Source organism: Melospiza melodia, chromosome 21 (genome assembly GCF_035770615.1).
Source record: "Melospiza melodia melodia isolate bMelMel2 chromosome 21, bMelMel2.pri, whole genome shotgun sequence".
In the NCBI taxonomy this organism is placed as follows: Eukaryota; Metazoa; Chordata; class Aves; order Passeriformes; family Passerellidae; genus Melospiza; species Melospiza melodia.
In genome coordinates this window covers 6,596,551-6,614,541 of record NC_086214.1, presented here as the reverse complement: position 1 = coordinate 6,614,541, position 17,991 = coordinate 6,596,551, and the positions used below count along the sequence as shown (strand labels likewise).

The window sequence follows — 17,991 nt, the reverse complement described above, 5'->3', positions numbered from 1 at the left end:
CTGAAGGGGAAGGTGCTGGTGGATGCAGCTGGGCCCACTCTGATCCTTGGCCATGGACAATAGGACAGATTGCCCAGAGGAATCCTAAAAGCAGCCAGATGTGGAGAGGGCTTTTTCATGCTGGTGTGATGTGGGAAGCAGCAAACTTGCTGCAGTGAGCAGTAATGGGTTTGAGAGCTGTAGAAAACATAAATGGGAGGGTCTCCAAAAGGTCTGGATGGTCTGAAGCCCCCTGTGCCCATCTGAAATAATGACCAGCAGCCTCCTGGGCTGATGGCTGCTGGGCAAATGGCAATTGAAATGTAGTGAAATTCATCTCTTGGAGTTTGGCTTGGTTTCCTTCTTTCTTTTGCCTTTTTCTAATGTTTCATCCTCTTCTCCATCCATAGTGGCAGCACCCTGTACTCCCTGTGACTCACAGGGAGTTCAGCTCTGCCAGGTTACATTCAGATGGCAAAACATGGACCCACAGCCCTTAAGCTCAATGTGTACCATGGCCAGATTTATTGTCTTGCATCCTCTAGCCTCCTTTGTTATTTTGACTTTGCTAATAAACTCTAACAAGCACTCATATGTAAAAATCCCTTTTCCTTTTTACACCAGGGTAAACAAATTCTGTTACAGAAGAGAGGTTTGCAGGCTGAGGATTGCTGAGCAATAAAGGAAACATGATATGCTTAATGCTGGTTTTGATGCTTGTGAAATTCCTGCATGTGCAGTCACATCTCCTCTGTGCATCATCTGGCAAGATGCCTGGTCTGGAAACATAATGCCCATCCAGGACATTATTTTTCATAAACCACTGTTGCTCCCTAGTGAATTTCAAGGGTTATTTCCAAGGTGTTTTTCTGTGGAAAGCAAGAGGTTTGTATTAGGAAAAATAAATTGTAATTGGCACAGACATAACTGTGAGTTGTCAGTGCTGGTTGCCTGTCACTATAGGGCATGAAACACAACGTGCACACCGCTGCTCTCAGGGTGAAAAAAGGGAAGTTCATTTTCTGCCTCTACATTTATAGATTTCTAAAAGTGACAGTGGATTGGAGGGTGAAACTGCCACCTCTCCAATGACACTAGACAAACCAACAGTCTATCAAATTTCTCCTCTCTTGCCCTGATTTTTTAAGATTTTCTAAGGCTTCTAATGTTTATATTCTTGTAATGAACTGTCTCACACACTTTCTGTAAATAACATATTGTTTTGCATTCTTTCATAGAAGAAATTTGATAGACTGTTGGTTTGCCCAGTGTCATTGGAGAGGTGGCACTTTTACCCTCCAATGCACTGTCACTTTTGAAAAACTATAAATGTTAGAGTCAGAAAATAAACTTCCCTTTTTCTTCACCTTGAAAGCAGCAGTGTGTGTGCTCATGTTGTTTCGTGTCCTATAATGACAATCCTCCTCCATAAAAGAATGCAAGACAATAAGTTATTTACAGAAAGTGTGTGAGAAAGTTTGTTGCAAGAATATAAACATCAGAATCTATGATTTTAGAGAATCTTAAAAAATCAGGGCGACAGTTATGCTGGTGCAAAACTGTGCTCAGGTTGATGTCGTTATAGGACACAAAAGAACACAAGCTCACACCGCTGTTCTCAAGGTGAAGAAAAAAGGGAAGTTTGTTTTCTGACTCCAACATTTATAGTTTTCCAAGAGTGACAGTGGATTGGAGGGTGACAGTGCCACCTCTCCAATGACACTGGACAAACCAACAGTCCATCAAATTTCTCCTCCTCCATAAAGGAATGCAAAACAATGAGTTATTTACAGAAAGTGTGTGAGAAAGTACGCTACAAGAATGTCAACATCAGAAGGCTTATAAAATCTTTAAAAACCAGGGTGACAGGTTGGAGGGCACCAGGTGCTCTCCACCTCTTCCTTTGAACTTTGATGCATTTTGGATTTATTTCCACTGGAGAACTCTTGCTGGGGGGAAGGTGTGGCGATGAGGGGTGCACTGACCTTGTGTTTGTGGTGTTGCAGCTGACCACGGTGGCGGAGCAGTCCAGGATCCTGCAGCTGGAGGAGGAGCTGAGCCTGAGGCGCAGCGAGGTGGACGAGCTCCGGCAGTGCCTGCAGAGCTCGCAGCAGGCAGAGAGCCCCGAGCACAGCCTGGGCCTGCACTCAGAGGCACTGAGGCTGAGGGATCAGCTGCTCTCTGCCAACAAGGAGCACCAGAAGGAGAGCAGCCAGCTGAAGGAGAAGTATGAGAAGACGCTAAAGAAGTACCAGCAGGAGATGGAGAAGCTGAAGTCTGTCAATGAGAAGTACTCGCAGGAGATTGTGGACTTAAAGCATAAAGTTCAGCAGGCCACTAATGAGAACATGGGGCTCATGGACAACTGGAAGTCCAAGTTGGACACGTTAGCTTCTGACCACCAGAAGTCTCTGGAGGACCTGAAAGCCACGCTCAACTCAGGCCCTGACACCCAGCACAAGGAGATTGTGGAGCTGAAGGCAGTGGTGGAGAGTATAAAGCTGGAGCACCAGCTTGAGTTGGAGAACCTGAAAGCAAAGCACGACATCGAGACAGCTGTCCATATAAAGGAGAAAGAGAGTCTCAAGCTGAAGCTGCAGGAGGCTTTGGAAGAAGTGGAAAAAAGCAACAGCAACTGGAAAATGCAACTGGAAACCAAAAGCAGTCAGCACCTTCTTGAGCTCCAGGATGTGAAGGACAAGTGTCGAGATGCTGAGCTGAGGGTGCATGAACTGGAGAAACTTCATGGTGAATACACAGATCAGACAGAAGCAATAGCTTTCTTGAAAGAGCAGATATCTTTGGCTGAAAAGAAGATGTTGGACTATGAAACATTACAGAAAACAGAAGCCCACAGCAAACAGGAAATCCAAAGATTGCAGGAAAAAGTGCTTGTCTTAGAGAACAAGCTGCAGTCCATGGAGGCCCTGCATCCTTCTCAGCATGCAAATGTATGACTTGGGGGTCATTTTGCTGTTTATTATCACTGTTGGTAACTCCTCAGCCACTGCCTTGTGCAGTTCTCTGAGGCTTCAAATATCTGGATGGTTTTTTCTTCCACTAACAGTGTTCTTTCTGCACTGCATCTCCAGGCTGAAGGTGTCAGTCCACTCTAGAAAGCCAATGGGACAGTGGGACAATTAGGAAAAGGAGCAAGTGGGGCCACACCTGGGTTTGGAGGCTGCTGTAGGAGCAGACCAGCACTGTCATGGTTTGTCAGGGTGGGCTCTCATGCTGAGCAAGCATGTTCTGAGCTGGAAAGCCATCATTCCTGCAATGCAGTTGAATTTATTCTCTAATGAATTCCTGCAAGGAGCTGCAGCAGCCTTGGTGTGCTGTTGGGCAAGGCTCTTTGGGGATGCCAGGAGGACAGGGTGGAAAAAGAGTCAGCCTTGCTCAGCACCTGGAGCAAGAGAGGTGCAGTGAGTGGCTGCACTGTGGGATGGGTGAGGCTGTGTCAGCAGGAGGGCAGGGGCTCCACAGCACATGTGGGAGACAGGGAAATGCTGCTGATGAGGGTTAGAGTGGAAAAGATGCCAGAAAGGGTCAGAATGGCACCAGGCTGGGGAAATAAAATGCCTGATTGAATATGAGACCAGGGAGGGCTGAAATAAGAGCAGTCATATGAAGGGGTCAATTTACTGTGGCCTTTGTGTCTAAGTCACCTTGTTGTTTTTGGTTTTTTTTTGTTTGAGTATATGCCACAGGATGCATTATCCTGCCCTTGTGTGTGGCACAAGGGATCGTGGCTGGTTCTGCACTGTAGTGAGCAGGGAGATTGCTACTCATGGGGGGCTGGGCCCCTATTTGTGTTTGGATTTTGCATGAGAAATGAGGAAAAACCCAATTTACATCCTATGAGGATGCAGAAAATTAAAATAAGCTGTAGAATGTGCATATTTGAAGAATACTGCGTTGAAATTTCAGTGGTGATGTAGTTTCTGTTCCAGAGAGAGATGCCAATGAAATGAATTCAATGCCTGTGTTTAATTTCCCAACATGAGCAGCCCCATTGAAAGCAGTTGCACCTCCAGGGAGCAAAGTCAAGCCATGAATTCCATGTTGTCCAAGTCAGAACTGCACACCTTGGAAATAGGCACACAGAGGACAACAGAGGCAAAGGCCAAGGAGGAATCTCCAGCATTAATGGTGTTTGAAGGGTTGCTCCAGGATGTTTCAGCCAATAAGGACAGTTGGGAACAATAAGTACAGCCAGGACTCTGGGAAAAAGGAGTTGCTATTACAACATGTAACACATTACAGCCAATATTCAAACAGGAATGAATGGAAAAGAAGGAGCTGAAGTCTTGTTCCTGAGCCCTTTAGATAAATGGAAGGGCTCTGGGGGATATCAATACTGGATTAGAACCAGGGAAGTCTTAAAGTAATTATTTCAGCTATGTGTCAATTAAAATCAGGAGAATATGGGAAGAAATGCATGGGTGAAAGCCTTTGAGTATCATGGAGCAAGTTCTATTTAAAATTGTCTTAGTTAATTTAAAGTAACTGCAGTATTCACTGTCCAAGTTATTTTAAACAAGCAAAGGTTTCTTGTGACAGCCTTTCCTACACCTTCAAGGGAGAGCCACAACTGCTTCCCTGGAGCAGTTAAATAGTTTTTTCCATACCAAAAGTACATCAGAAAACATATTTCTGCTCTGAGGGTTCTCCTGCTTCTGTTTGCCTTGTCCCACAGCCCAGAGTTCAGAGAAGTGGCCTTGGGGCTCTTGGTGGCCACAGCAGCTGCTGGCTCTGGGCCTGTGCTGAGGTCCCAGCAAAGGCTGCTGGATGGAGAGAGGTGTGAAGGGCTCAGGTGTGGCCTCTGCCACAGAAAGCTTGGCACTGGAAGCTCTGTAGTCTCTGGCTTTTCATTGCAATATAGAAAAGAGGATGGGGAAAAGCAGAATCCCATGTATGGACACAGCATTTGCTTTGTTATTATTTTTATGAATGCATTAGTTCTTTAATAAATTACTATTTTACCAACCTTTTTATAACTTTGGGCACAGCTAGGTTCTGCAGAAGTTGAGGAGCTTGCTGACTGGCAGGTGTCAAGCTGCATGCTGAGGGCATTTGCAGTTGGGTGTTTGCTGAGATTGCCCAGAGGTGCCTGGTCAGGGGTACAGCAGCTCCTGCATCCCTGTGTGTGTGCAGGGCTGAACCAGAACCTGGGGGAGAACTCGAGCTCTGCTCCCTCCTGGGTGAATCCTGCAAGTGAGCTCACCTGGGAGCTGTGTCTGGGCACTCTGGGCAGCCTCAGGAGTGCCCAGCTGGACAAGTGGCTCCTCTAAAAAGCCTTTATTTCCCTCTTGGGAAGGATGTAAAACATCCTAACTTGGACATGGGATGCCTTCTGCTTTGGATGGGGCTTTGTGGTTGTTAACTTCTGCTTATCTTTGGGTAAAGGGTTAGTTTATATCTTACATTTTACATTTATTCCAGATGATTGAGACTAATGATATTTCAGAAGAAAAGATAAAGATGAAGGAGACTATGGAAGGTATGAAACTATGATATTTACCATGTTCTAGCGACTTGTACACTTTCTCTTCTTCCAGCTTTCTGCTCTTGCAGGGATGACTGCATGGCAGGGGTTTAGGAGGACATTTCTTCTATCAAAATTTGCCCAATGGCTTTTGTTGTCTGGATTTGTTTTTTCCTTCTAATCAAGCTGAGCATATGCAAGGGTGGATGTTTTTACCTGTGTTAGATACTCTCCATGCAGATGGTGCAGGCTGGAGACAGATCTGGGGAAATAGGTGCAATTCCATTGCTTCACTGATTTTCACAGCAGGTAAAATTGAGACCTTAATTAAATGTTATTTGCTCTCAGGGGAGGAGTTATTAGATATTAATGTGAATGGCTTCAAATAATGATAGTTACTTTTTATTAAGCTCACTATAAATCAAGTCATTCCTTTTAAGAAAATGTGAGACTTACACACTCAGGAAACTTGCATAAAGTGTATTTCAACCTGAACTGCACTCAGCCCCCTCACAGAGGGTGAGCTGTAACACTGAGTCTGAGCAATAGCAGAGCTGGATTCAGAGGTATTTTTGTCCTATTTCCATTGCCCTCAATCCTTGTCTGTTTTTGCAGATATGGGATTCTGTAGAACTCATTCAGGTTATACCCCATCCCTCCAAGTGCCCAGGGACAGGTTGGACAGGTCTTGGAGCAGCCTGGGATGGTGGAAGGTGGGGTGTGGAACAAGATGATCTTTAAGTTCCTTTCCAAACCAAACTATTCTATGTTTCTACACCAAATTGTTTGCTGATTGACAGGTAATTCCTGCCTTTAATTAGAACCAGCAGCTACTGCTCTGAATGGCCACTCAGTCCATATGTGCATTGTTTCCACACTGAATAAACCCCAGAAAGATGTTCAGAAAACAACCAGGTCAGATTTGAGCCACAAAAGCATCACACTTCAGATCTGCAGCTCTGAGCATGGAAATGCATCAGTTCCAGAAAACATGTCTTTTGAAAGAGTGTCTGCCTTCCACTGTAGGAGGTGACACAAAGAAATGTGCTGAAAGTTCATTTTGGTTTAATTTTATTAATGTTTTATTACTTTTTTTTTTTTTTTTTTTTTTTTTTAGTAATGTTTTATTGCCTTTTCTCCTCCTCCTTTGAGGTTGCTTTCCTAACCCTGTCTGGTACAACCTCCCAGTGTGGTGGGATGAGTGTCCCTCTGCCAACAGCAGTGAACCACCATGGTGCCCACTGCACCCTGGCCCATGCTGTGCTCCTGACACCTTCCCAATTTGCACAAAGCATTGTCCAGCCCTCTCATCCTTGTCTTTTCATTCCCCCACAGACCTTCAGGACAAGCTGAGTAAAAGAGACAAAGAGGTGTCATCCCTGGTGACCCAGACTGAAACTCTAAGGGCCCAAGTAAGTGGTAAGTTTCCCTAATCCAGCGTTGGGGGGAATTAAATGTTTCCCTGCTTGTCCCACAGCCTGGTGTTGAACAAAAGCCCAGAGCTGAAATAGGTTGATGTAAAACATGATGCTATTGTTTTTCAATGACTATTGCTGGTAGAAATTAATTCAGGAATTGAACACAAACTGCAGCAGATATTAGTGTCCTGTGAGGGAGGGTTTGGGGTTGTTTATGTGTAAAGTTAATGAAGTAGAAGTCAATTGAGCTGGATGTGTCCCCTTAGCTACAGCCAGCCAAGAGTTAATTATGTCTGTGCTTTTAGGAGTAGGAATTGGGAAAAGGCAAAAAGTAGGGATTAAGTAAAGAACTAAGTGACCTTTCTTCCCCTGAATCTTCTGCTTCTCATAGCTTTGGAAAACAAATGCAAAACAGCAGAAAAGAAGGCTGATTCGGTGCTCAAAGAAAAGAAGAGGTTGGAAGGAGAACTGGAAGCCTTGACCAAGAAAACACATGATGCCTCAGGGCAGCTGGTCCTGATCAGCCAGGAGCTGCTCAAGAAGGAAAGGTCAGTGTGCAGGTCTGGAGGACAGAGATGCAGACAGGGGGGCTCTGTGAATATTCATCCAGCCCACAGCTTTCCCTTTCTTTAGAGATGCTGATGTGTGGATTTGGTTGGAATTAGAGGCTGTGAATTCTCAAAAGGCACTGCCCTTTCACTGTTTGCCAGGAGCTGCAAAGCAGCTCAGAGGAGATGCTGAATGAAGTCACCACAGGCCAGCCAGGCTGGCTGCTCAAGCAGTGCCTGTGCAGTGCCAGTCTCAGAGCTGGCAAACTGGGACAAGAAAAGAGTGGTGGGAGCTGGGTCAGATTTGCTCACTTTGGCCTTCCTTTGGATCTGTAGCAAAGGTGGGAGGGAGCACAACAGGGCTTCAGTGGTGTGTGGGCTCTGGGAATGTCTTCATCTCTTCCTGCTGCTGCTTGCATGTGAAAAATATGTATTATATGATTGGCTGTTTGCAAATATTAAAATGAATATTATATGTATTATGTTAGAAAGTTATGCTGTATTAATTCTCTTAAGTAGTGTGTTAAATATAGTTTTAGGTTATGACATAATGGTAAAATAGAACTATGCAATGTAAGATGCTTGTTAACTAGCTCAAGAAAGAGATGAGATAATCAAGAAATTCTTTGCACAGAGATAACAGCAACAAGACACTGAGATCCCAAAGAGAAGAATTATTGCCTCCCTATGGTGAAGAACTAGTCTCCTTATAGACTCCATTGGAGTCCAACCATGATTTATTTACAAGATGAAGGGAGGGAAGCTGCCAATAACCAGAAAACACCTTTGTTTGAAAAGAATTTTTGAATCATGTATGACATGCAACAGGCTATTGCTTTTAAGGGTTAGTCCTTTGTTAGTGAGGATCCTTTGTTTTCAAGAGGAAAGCACCCGAACATTCGTAATTCTTTGCTTTTACCATCCTACCCCTGATTGCCCAAATTCTTACTGCTCTAATCTGTATTACAATTTCCATAACCATATTGACCTTTTAACATTTTAAAGCAAGGAGTGACTGTTGTTTCTCTGGTGTCAGGAGCCTGAACGAGCTGCGGGCGCTGCTGCTGGAGGCGAACCGGCACTCGCCGGGGCCGGAGCGCGACCTCAGCCGCGAGGTGCACAAGGCAGAGTGGAGGCTGAAGGAGCAGAAGCTCAAGGATGACATCAAGGGGCTGCGGGAGAAACTGGTTGTGCTGGTGAGGGCCCTGAAACCCGTCCTGTGTTGGATGATACTCCTTTCCTGAGCCAGAGATGGGGTAGCTGAGAGGGGTTTTTAAAAACGTTTTATTATATTTTGGTTTTATGAGAAGGGTGAGATAATATAGATGTTATATTATAATTAGAAGTTAACTAATTTTTAATTACAATACACTATATATTGTGTTATTTATGCTATTATAATTAGAAGTTAACTATTTTTTAATTACAATGCACTGTGTTTCTTGGCTTATTAGTTTTTTGTTACGTCATGCTGCAGATGTCTTAAAGTTAATTATTTGAAACTATCTTTCGTGGGTCCCACTGCAATGTATGTTTATAGTTCTATTTTTCTGAAGTATTTAGTTTTAATTGTAGTTTGTTTTATTAGTTTTTATATTGTTTTGTTAGTTTTTTCTTTTGTTTTATTATTTTTTTCTTTTGTTTTATTAGTTTTTATTGTGTTTTATTAGTTTTTATTGTGTTTTATTAGTTTTTATTGTGTTTTATTAGTTTTATATTTTGTTTTGTTAGTTTTATTTGTAGTATTTATTTCCTACATTTCCCCCTCCCTCTTGGATAGAAAAAACTTTTTTTGATTGTTTTGTTTATTATTTGTTGCGTATGATGAAGTATATAAAGTAACTTGATATAGCTTATGTTTAACCTTATATAGCCTTCTGTTAAACTTTAAAAACTTTTTCTAAATTTATTTCCTACAATCCTGGCACAGCCTAGGGGCTGGAGGGCTCTGTACTGCTGAGGGGAGTGGGGAGTCTGAGCCCTTCACTCTTGCTCCAGGTCTTTGTGTTTTCTTTTGTCCTGCTGAGCATCTGATGGGGATTCTCTTGACAGTGACTGAGCTTAGCAGCACCTCATTATGCAGCAAAGATGCCCACATGTAATTTATCACAGAATATCCCAGTTGGGAAGGCCACAAGGATCATCAGGTCCAACTCCTGGCTCTGCTCAGGACACCCCAACAATCACATGTGCCTGGGAGCATTGTCCAAAGGCTCCTGGAGCTCTGGCAGCCTCAGGGCTGTGCCCGTTCCCTGGCCAGCCTGGGCAGTGCCAGCACCCTCTGGGGAAAGAACCTTTCCCTGATCTCCAGCCTGGACCTTCCCTGGCACAGCTCTGGCCATTCCCTGGCTCCTGTCCATGGTCACAGAGGTCAGTGTGTGCCTCTCTGCTTCCCCTCATGAGGAAGCTGTAGTCTCCTGTGTCCTTCTCCAGCGTTTTTCTGTTCAGGTTTTAGATCCATGGCTAAATAGGACTGCAGTTTGTGGGAGGAACTGAAGGTAGTTCAGCTACCCCACGTGTTTTACAGATTCTCTGATCCAAGAATAAGCAGTGTCCTCAAAGTCCCGTGTACGTCAACGTCCTCCAGTGGCTGAGATGTGAATAATTGATTTGAAGTGCTGGGAACAAACTGGAGCTGCTCCTGGTCACTTGATCTGAGCTGTGTTCTGCCCCATCTGCTGCTGAAATTGCAGCGTGGTTCTAGGCATTATATGGATTTATACCTTGACTTTCTGCAGCTCTTGGTGTGAGAATCCTCAAAATCAGAGGGTTTTGGGAAAGCTGCAAAAGGCAGGCCTCAGACACAGCAGAACTGTGATTAGAGCTAAGCAATACCCATAAGATTGGTCAGCAGAAAAATTATGTAAGTAGAAAAGTAAAGACAAATAGAACAATGGTTTGTGTATTAATGCTTGTCTAGAATAACTCACTAAGCTACAGAAAGAATATCTAGTGAGATATTAGGAAGTTCTAAGCTTAATAATGGAGCTCTGTGCATTGTGTTTAAGGCTCACAAGCAGGTATTGTATTTGAAATAAGCAAGCATTGTTTAACCAAAGGTACCTGTGCTTATAGTGGTTGGATAGAACTACTGTCAATGTGCTTTTGCTTTGTGTGATTGGTTGTGATGGTTCCAGTTGTGGTTTCCCTTGGTCTGGATTGAAGGCACTTGAGACAGTAGTTCATGTTCCGACTCAGGTGTTTATTATTTCTTATCAGTAAAACAGTCTCACTGCTGTGAGTTCAGCAGCTTTTCATTAGAAGGCACAAAATGGCCAACAATCTCTTGTTACAAGGTCTTTTAAGACTAAACTATCCAATTAAGAACTGACACCTGGATTATTTTCCCTTTTAACCCAATAACTGATCCCACAGAGCTGCAATGCAGAGTTTTCTGCCCAATTACAAAATGGCACCCAAACCCATGAAGAAGGAGGAAGAAGAAGCATGAGGAAGAAGCCCAGGACAACACCCTGTGGCGTCCATCTTGCTTCCATCTACAACATATAAAAAATCCCAAAACCTCAATTTCTTACCAAGTGATGCACCTACACTGCTCTCCATAATCTATTTCACACTTTTGGGGATTCCAGCCTCTCTTGAAGCCTAGGAAATTTTCTCCATGAATGGGGGTCAAAGTCAGTGGTCCCCTGGGGTAGGGCACCCCAGAGCAGAAAAGAAACATACCCTGTGTGCTCCAGGTTTCCACAGTTGGTCAAAAAACTTTTAAAGTGAGTTGTAAAACTGAGCTCTTGGTCTGCTGCCTGGGATGTGAGCTGATGGCATCTTCCCATTGTCATAAGCATGTAGTGAGAGTGATGCTGGAAAACAGAACAGCTTGAGATGCCTTCCCCAGCAGTCCCGTCCCGTTTGTGATTTGTACAGAGCCCCCAGCTGGCAATACTTGGTTTTGCTGTAAAACCTCCTGTTGGGAAGGATGAAAGTTTGACAAGAAAGTCTCACAGATATGTATGCTTAGCCGAAAGATTTTTGAATGTAGAGTCTGATGAAGGAATAGAGATGGAAGCAAGTTTTGATATAGAAAAAAAGAATTGCTGAGCCAGTCTCACTGGATAACCAAGGAGGCAAAGGGTGTGTTAGTTAGAAAGGGTTTTATGCCCTAGAGCAAAGGATAAACCCACCCCAAACAAGATGTTTTTACCAATCAGAAAGAGAGCACCGGCAAACAAGTCAGCAAAGTTACAAGTAGTAAAAAGGTCTCAGAATTTTCCACTGCAAGAAAACTGAAAACCAACTTCTAGCTTAAAGTATAATATAGTGACTTCTAGTGATTGGAGACCAGTAACATGAATATGGTAATTATAGTAGTTATGATAGGCTGTAGATAATAGTTAAGGTATAGATTGGTTCTGCTGTATTAAGATGCTCAGCAAAGAAAAGTGTATAATGTATTTGTAACCAAAAGAAAATGATATAATGCATTGTAACCAAAACCAAAGTATATAATGCATTGTAACCAAAAGAAAAGTCTATAATGCACTGTAACCTAAACTCAGGGTCTCCAGGCCTGCCTGCAGCTGGAGCTGACAGCTGTGGGCACAGCTCTGTCACCCACCAACCTGGACTGCTGTAACGTTTTGGATGTAATAAACTGCATTTTGGAGACTGCCTGGAGTCCCCCATCCCTCACTCAGGCTCTTACACTGTCCCATTTTCCCTGTGCTGCCCCAGGACAAGGAGAAGGCGGCGCCGGAGCAGCGGCGCTTCTCGCTGATCGACCCCTCCTCGGAGTCGGAGGTGATCCGGCTGCAGCACCGGCTCGTCAGCACCGAGGACGTGCTGCGCAACGCCCTGGAGCAGGGACACCAGATGGAGAAGCTCATGGAAGCCATGAGGCTCTCCTCTGAGAAAACACAGGTACCTCAGCAAACAGGGCAGCTTAGCCCTCATCTGTGGCATTCACAGCCTCTGAACGTGATTCCTTCACCCAGAAGCCAGGATCAGGTGTCACATTGCACCGTGCCAGTGCTTGAGCCTCTTGCTGAACTCCCCATCCTTTGGCAGGCATGCAAAAACTCTGATGGATGGAGAGTCCAGAAAGTTCTCCCGTCTCAGAATGCAGATTTGTTCAGCTAATGCTGCTAAAATCAATAATGCTTTGAGGAAGGCAGCCAGCAGGTTGTGCCTGTGTGTGGCATTCACATTCTCTGGAAAAATCTCTTCACCCAGGGTTTTTCTCCTGGGAAGTTGAGAAGCCTCAGAGAAAAGGAAAACAATTCTTATCTCATTTGCTTCTCCTGTGTTTTGTTCCTTTGGAATGTGTTTGGAGATTGTTTACCCACAGGTGATTGTTCCATTGGGTTCTGCTGTGAGTTGTTTTCACTCTTTGGCCAATCAGGGCCAAGCTGTGTCAGGACTCTGGAGAGAGTCACAAGTTTTCATTATTATCTTCTAAACATTCAATAATTCAGTATTCTTTAGTATAGTATAGTATAGTATTATTTAATATAATATAGTATAATAAAGTAATAAATTAGTCCTCCTCATCATTCCCTCTTATCCTTGTGTGGAGTGGGCAGCTAAGGAAGGACAGGGCAGCCTTGCCAGATTTCAGTGCTTGTAAGCAAAAAACACCGGGATCTGTGTTGTCTTCAGTAAGTGTTGTCTGTTTTCCATTGCAGACTGTTGGAAACTCTGGGTCTGCTAATGGGATTCACCAGCAGGATAAATCCCACAAGCAAGAGGTAAGTTTTGAGCAGAATGTTATTTAAAACAATATCTGCTTTGTGTGGCTTCTTGCTTGCTGTAGTGGGGACAGCACTTCGCACAACTCCAGTTCCCAGGTGTGATGGGAACCTCACTAGAAACCCCCTGAAGCCATGGGCAGGGTGGTGGTGAGGGGCACACAGAGAGAGGGGCAGGGCAAAGGGACCTTCCCCACAGTCTCCTGGGTCAGGGCTGTGTCACACTTCCCCTGGCAGCCCCTGCTGGAGCCTGCTGAGCCTCAGCTCTCTGCTGTCCCCTTTGCATGGGTGACATTTGTGGGACATGCTGTGCTGGCCTCCCACAGCAGACTTCATCCACATATACTGGGCAGAGCACTGGGCATTCTACTGCACACCTCTTTCAAAAAAACCTCTGTGCTTTCAAAATAAAGCCTCTGTGCTTTCCAAAAAACCCTCTGTGCTTTCAAAATAAAGCCTCTGTGCTTTTGCCTGACAAGTTCTGGTTTTTTCCAGGAGAAGCTCTGATAGAGAAGAGGTGGAAAGGATCATTTCACGCCAGTATCAGCTCCTCTGCACAGTCAGGAAAAGCAACACCACATCTGGCTTTAGCACCTCCAAAAGACCACACACACAGTATTTTCACTTTAAAGCAGGACAATGTTTATAATGTACTGACTGATGTAATCAGGACAATCCCAGAGTCCATCTTTCCAAGACAGCCATTGTTCCAGGAGGGAGCAGAAGGACCTCTCTGGGTTTGGTTTCTTACTTGTATTGGTTTTGACTGTGGAATTTGTATTGTTTGAGCTGCCCTTGTCCCACCAGCTGACGTGGTTTGGATGACAGCTGCCCTGACCTGTGGCTCAAGTGTCAGTGGGACCCCACAGGAGCTGCAGAGGGATTTGCCTGTGGTGTTCAAAGCATGTGCCCAAAGGCTGCACCCTTCCCACAGGATCTGGCCCTTCCCTCCCACACTCCCTGGTGTCCTGAGGACCTGCACAAGTGAGTGAGACCTGCTGGGCTGATGATGTGAGGTTTGGGGATGTGTTCTCCTCCTCCCTTTTGGAAGACATCACTGTTTTAGAGCAGAACCTGCACTTAGTTCTTGTATTATAGCATGTCGTGGGAAATAATCCGGTTTCAGAGGGGTATTTATTTTGTTTCTTCTCTCCTGGCATTTGGGGAAGAGGCTGTGGTGGCTGCTCTGGGTTTGGGGTCAGGCACACCTTGCCTGGGTGTATTGGCCCTTTTTCCTGCAGTGGGATCTCTGCGCAGGCTGCTGGAGCCCTGTGCCATTGCCATCTGTCCAGCTGGGTCCCCCTCACTCCTGGGGGGTTCCTGGGCTCTGTTTTGAGCTCAGGACTCCACAGGTGCTGGATCTCAGCATTGCTGGCCTTGGAGCTCCATGCTGGGGGCACTCAGTGTGGGACAGACACCCTGAACAAAGGGTTCCCTCCTTGCCTGTGCAATTGAACAGCTCACTGTGATTGCCTGGAGCTTCCCAGAGCTGTCCTGGGCTCTCCAGTGTGATGCCCATCCCCTGCTGCCCGAGGTGGAGGTGCTGCTGTGAGCCTTTGATGGCTTCAGCAATCCTCTGTCATGACCTGGCTGTGTTTGGAGCAGAGGCAATCCAAGAGCAGAGCCCACACAGCTCCTGTGTCTGTACCAGCAGAGGATCTTGTTCCTTCTTCCCAAGGCTTTATTCCAACTTTGCACCACAGCTCCCAGGTGATAACAGGGCAGAGGAAGGTGACAACATGCTCTTAAAGATGTGAAAGAGCCAGCTCAGGGTCACTCTTCAGCAGCACAGGGAACAGTCACAGCAATATTTCTCCAGGCTTCTCCCAGTTAGTGCCACCTCCTCCAGCCTTCTGCTATGATGGGACATCTGTGACAGGACAAGATGGGGAGATCTGAGCCAGACCCCCAGCAGGTGAACACGAGGGCACATCAGCTCTGTTGATTTTTGCCCTGATTTCCCACAAAGTTGTGTCACTTTTTCTTAGTGGGTTGCCAGACTCCTGCTTCTCTGAAGGAAGGGCAGACAGAAGCAGCCTGGGAAAGACCTGAGCTTCAGGACTGTGATTTTGCCATGAGGAAGGTGACATTGAACACCTGACCCTTCTCACCTGATGCAGAATTGGTGATCTCTTGTCCTTCAAGGAGGATGGGAGAGGAAGGAGAAGTAAAACAGGTCAGAAATCACAGCAGAAATCTGCTCATGGTAGCAGGAGGCAGGGCATGGTATGGAACTGGCTGGAAGTAATTCATGTAGAATTCTATCCTGCCACGTAGAAGTGTTTTTTCAGCTCTTACAAATCACCAGGAAGATTGGCACATCTCTGCCTAGCTCTGGGAGTTTCCCAAGGGATTGTAGGAGTGGTCTCCAAAACCCTCCTGGCTGAGTATTCATCTTCTAAGTGATTTTGGAAAGTCCCAGAGGGAGTTTTTGTTTGTTACAGCCCTCAATGGTGAATACCTCACTGCTGGTTTGAAGAATTTAGGGCTGATGTTCCCCAAAATGCTCCTGTTGGCTAGATGGTCTCTGAAGTCATGGCTGCAGACCCCGTGGCCTTCCCTGGGCACCTGCAAGAGGGAGGCTCCCTTCTGGATTGTAAATTATTTTCCTGTTTGGGTCTCCTAGTGACTCGTGGCCAGCTGCCTTCACCTGCAGCAGAGACATCTCTGTTTCCACCTCCCTCTGGCTCTGCACAGAGTGGGATCCCCTGGGAGTCAGTCCCCATGTTTTTGGTTCTGTTGATCAGATCCAAAGTTGCCAGGCTGGAAGAGTCTCTGGTTCCTGCCTCTGCCCAGGGACCATCCCCTGAGAGCAGCTCAGACCTGGGGCTTTTCCTGTTCAGCTCAGGAGACAACGCAGCACAGGAGCAGAGGGTTCAGGGCAGGTTCAGAGTTAGTGCTGGTGGTGTTCTCTGCCTGTAGATGACTGTGCTGCTCCCTGAGGATCAGCCAGGAGCTGCTGGCACTGCTGGGCTCTCTGTGCAGGCTCTGTGGTCACTGTGTGACAGGGCTGAAGGTTGAAGCCCCTCTGGGGTGCAGGTCCATGGGAGCTGCTCCCAGACAGGACCATCCACAATGCCAACAGATATTTGTGTGCTCATGTGGGCTTCAGCTCAGCCCTGTGTAAGGAGGGATTGCACTCACTCACTTCCTCCCTCTCCAAAACTAGCACAGGCTTCCCCAGGGCACCAGCCTCTGGCTGCCCTCCTGAGGTGGTGAGAGACCACACTGGGGACAAACTTGAAAAGGACAAGGGGGAGGTTCCCCATCCCCTCTATTTATTTGTAAGTTTAAGTGCTATTTTTACCTATGTGGTGGTGTATAAAGTGCTTCACAATCCTTGGTCCTGCTGGCTTGGTTCTTTGGGAGAGTCTGGGGCCCTGGAGCAGTGGTGATGTCCCCTTGTCCTGTTGTTGATCCGGGCTGGTTCCTGTTTGTGCCTTCACTCCCCCTCTGGCTTCAGCCTTGCTCTTACCTCGCTCCCTGGGAGCTGCTGAGGGAGGGCTGTGCTCTCCCCAGCCTTTCTCCCAGCCTGAGAGTGCCGTGCTGGTTCTCCAGCTGCAGGTGGGTCCTGAGCAGGGGTGCAGGGTGGGGAGCAGGGGGTGACACAGCTGGGCTCCAAGGGAAGGAGCAGCCCTGACAGTCAGTGATGCTGTTCTGCTGGGAGCTGAGCCCTCATCCACTGCAAAGACAGCTTTTGGGTGGAGACTACTTAATATGGAGTGATTTCTTTTCTATTTCTCAAGACCAAAGGGGAAAAGAATGAGTCTTGCTTGGGAATGTCAGCTTTATCCCCCCTGCAGCATCCAGAGAGCTGGAGCAAGGGCAGCACCGTGCTGTGCCCTGTGGAATGATGGTACCAAAGTGCCAGCTGGGTGTCACAGCTCTGCAGTGCCACGTGCCAAGCTGCCAGCTGGGTGTCACAGCTCTGCAGTGATGGTCCCAAGCTGCCAGCTGGGTGTCACAGCTCTGCAGTGCCAGGTGCCAAGCTGCCAGCCAAGGCCTTACAGCTCCTGCCTCCCCCCCAGCCACCAGCAGCTCCTCTGACTTGCAGTAGAGATGCATAAGGGTTTCATTAAACAGAACAATGCAAATGGCACTGTAAAAGTCTTAATGAAAATTCCAATACTCCGTTATTCAGCAGCTTTAGCAGCTCAGCACTATCTGTAGGGAGTTATTAATACACTAAGATCCTATAGGCCTCCTGTAAGTTACCAGAAAAAAGATGATACTAGATGTATAAATGGATGATAACCTTTTACCCATACAGTATGTATTACAATTTTGTAGCTTAGTCATTTTTTGGCTATCAGATTTTGTTAGTATGATACAAAAAAAAAAGACAAAAAAAATGTTTGACAGCTAATGTCTATTTTGTTATTTGATTCATTTTCTTCCTCTGTACAAAAGCTGTACAAATCTGTCTGTGTAACTCCTCCACATCTGTATTCATGTACCATCCCCCTTGTCCTGGCTTGCTGGTGTGGTGAGCTCCTACTGAACAATAAACTCTGTGGCTGAATTTGGGCATCCTGGGGCGTGTTGAGGGTGTTCTGCAGGGCACAAAGGGTCCTGAGCTGGAAGGGGCTGGGGCCACGGGGCTGTGGGGCTGCTCCCCCTGCCCTGGGCCCCAGCAGTGACCTGGAGCCGTCTGTGTTTGGGCTCTGCAGTGGCTGGGAGGCTGCAGAGCTGTGCGGGGAGGAGCTGAGCTGGAGCAGAGCAGTGTTTGCTCGTGCCTGAGGTGGGGACAGGAGGCCCAGCACCATCTCCTGGCTGGGAGCTCCTGCCATCGAGTGTCTCCCAAGCCTCAGAGTGGTTGTGCTGTTTATCAATCCATGGCTATTTTCCATCTGGTT

The 17,991-nt window shown here is 46.2% G+C and overlaps 1 protein-coding gene across 5 annotated transcripts in view; it reads left to right on the top strand.

The window, feature by feature from the left end:
• The window catches only part of CLIP2 (CAP-Gly domain containing linker protein 2), a 94,979-nt gene extending 77,322 nt beyond the window's left edge, over positions 1-17,657 (top strand). For 4 of the 5 annotated variants that reach the window (XM_063174017.1, XM_063174019.1, XM_063174016.1 and 1 more), the window contains 8 exons: positions 1,986-2,930; positions 5,422-5,479; positions 6,800-6,883; positions 7,274-7,430; positions 8,467-8,626; positions 12,123-12,308; positions 13,073-13,135; positions 13,631-17,657. In XM_063174017.1, the coding sequence (XP_063030087.1) occupies positions 1,986-2,930; positions 5,422-5,479; positions 6,800-6,883; positions 7,274-7,430; positions 8,467-8,626; positions 12,123-12,308; positions 13,073-13,135; positions 13,631-13,642 (1,665 nt within the window). In that variant the 3' untranslated portion in view covers positions 13,643-17,657. The remainder of the gene's footprint in view (positions 1-1,985; positions 2,931-5,421; positions 5,480-6,799; positions 6,884-7,273; positions 7,431-8,466; positions 8,627-12,122; positions 12,309-13,072; positions 13,136-13,630) is intronic. The other variant, XR_010030252.1, reaches the window with a different exon arrangement.
• The last annotated feature ends 334 nt before the right edge of the window (positions 17,658-17,991 follow it).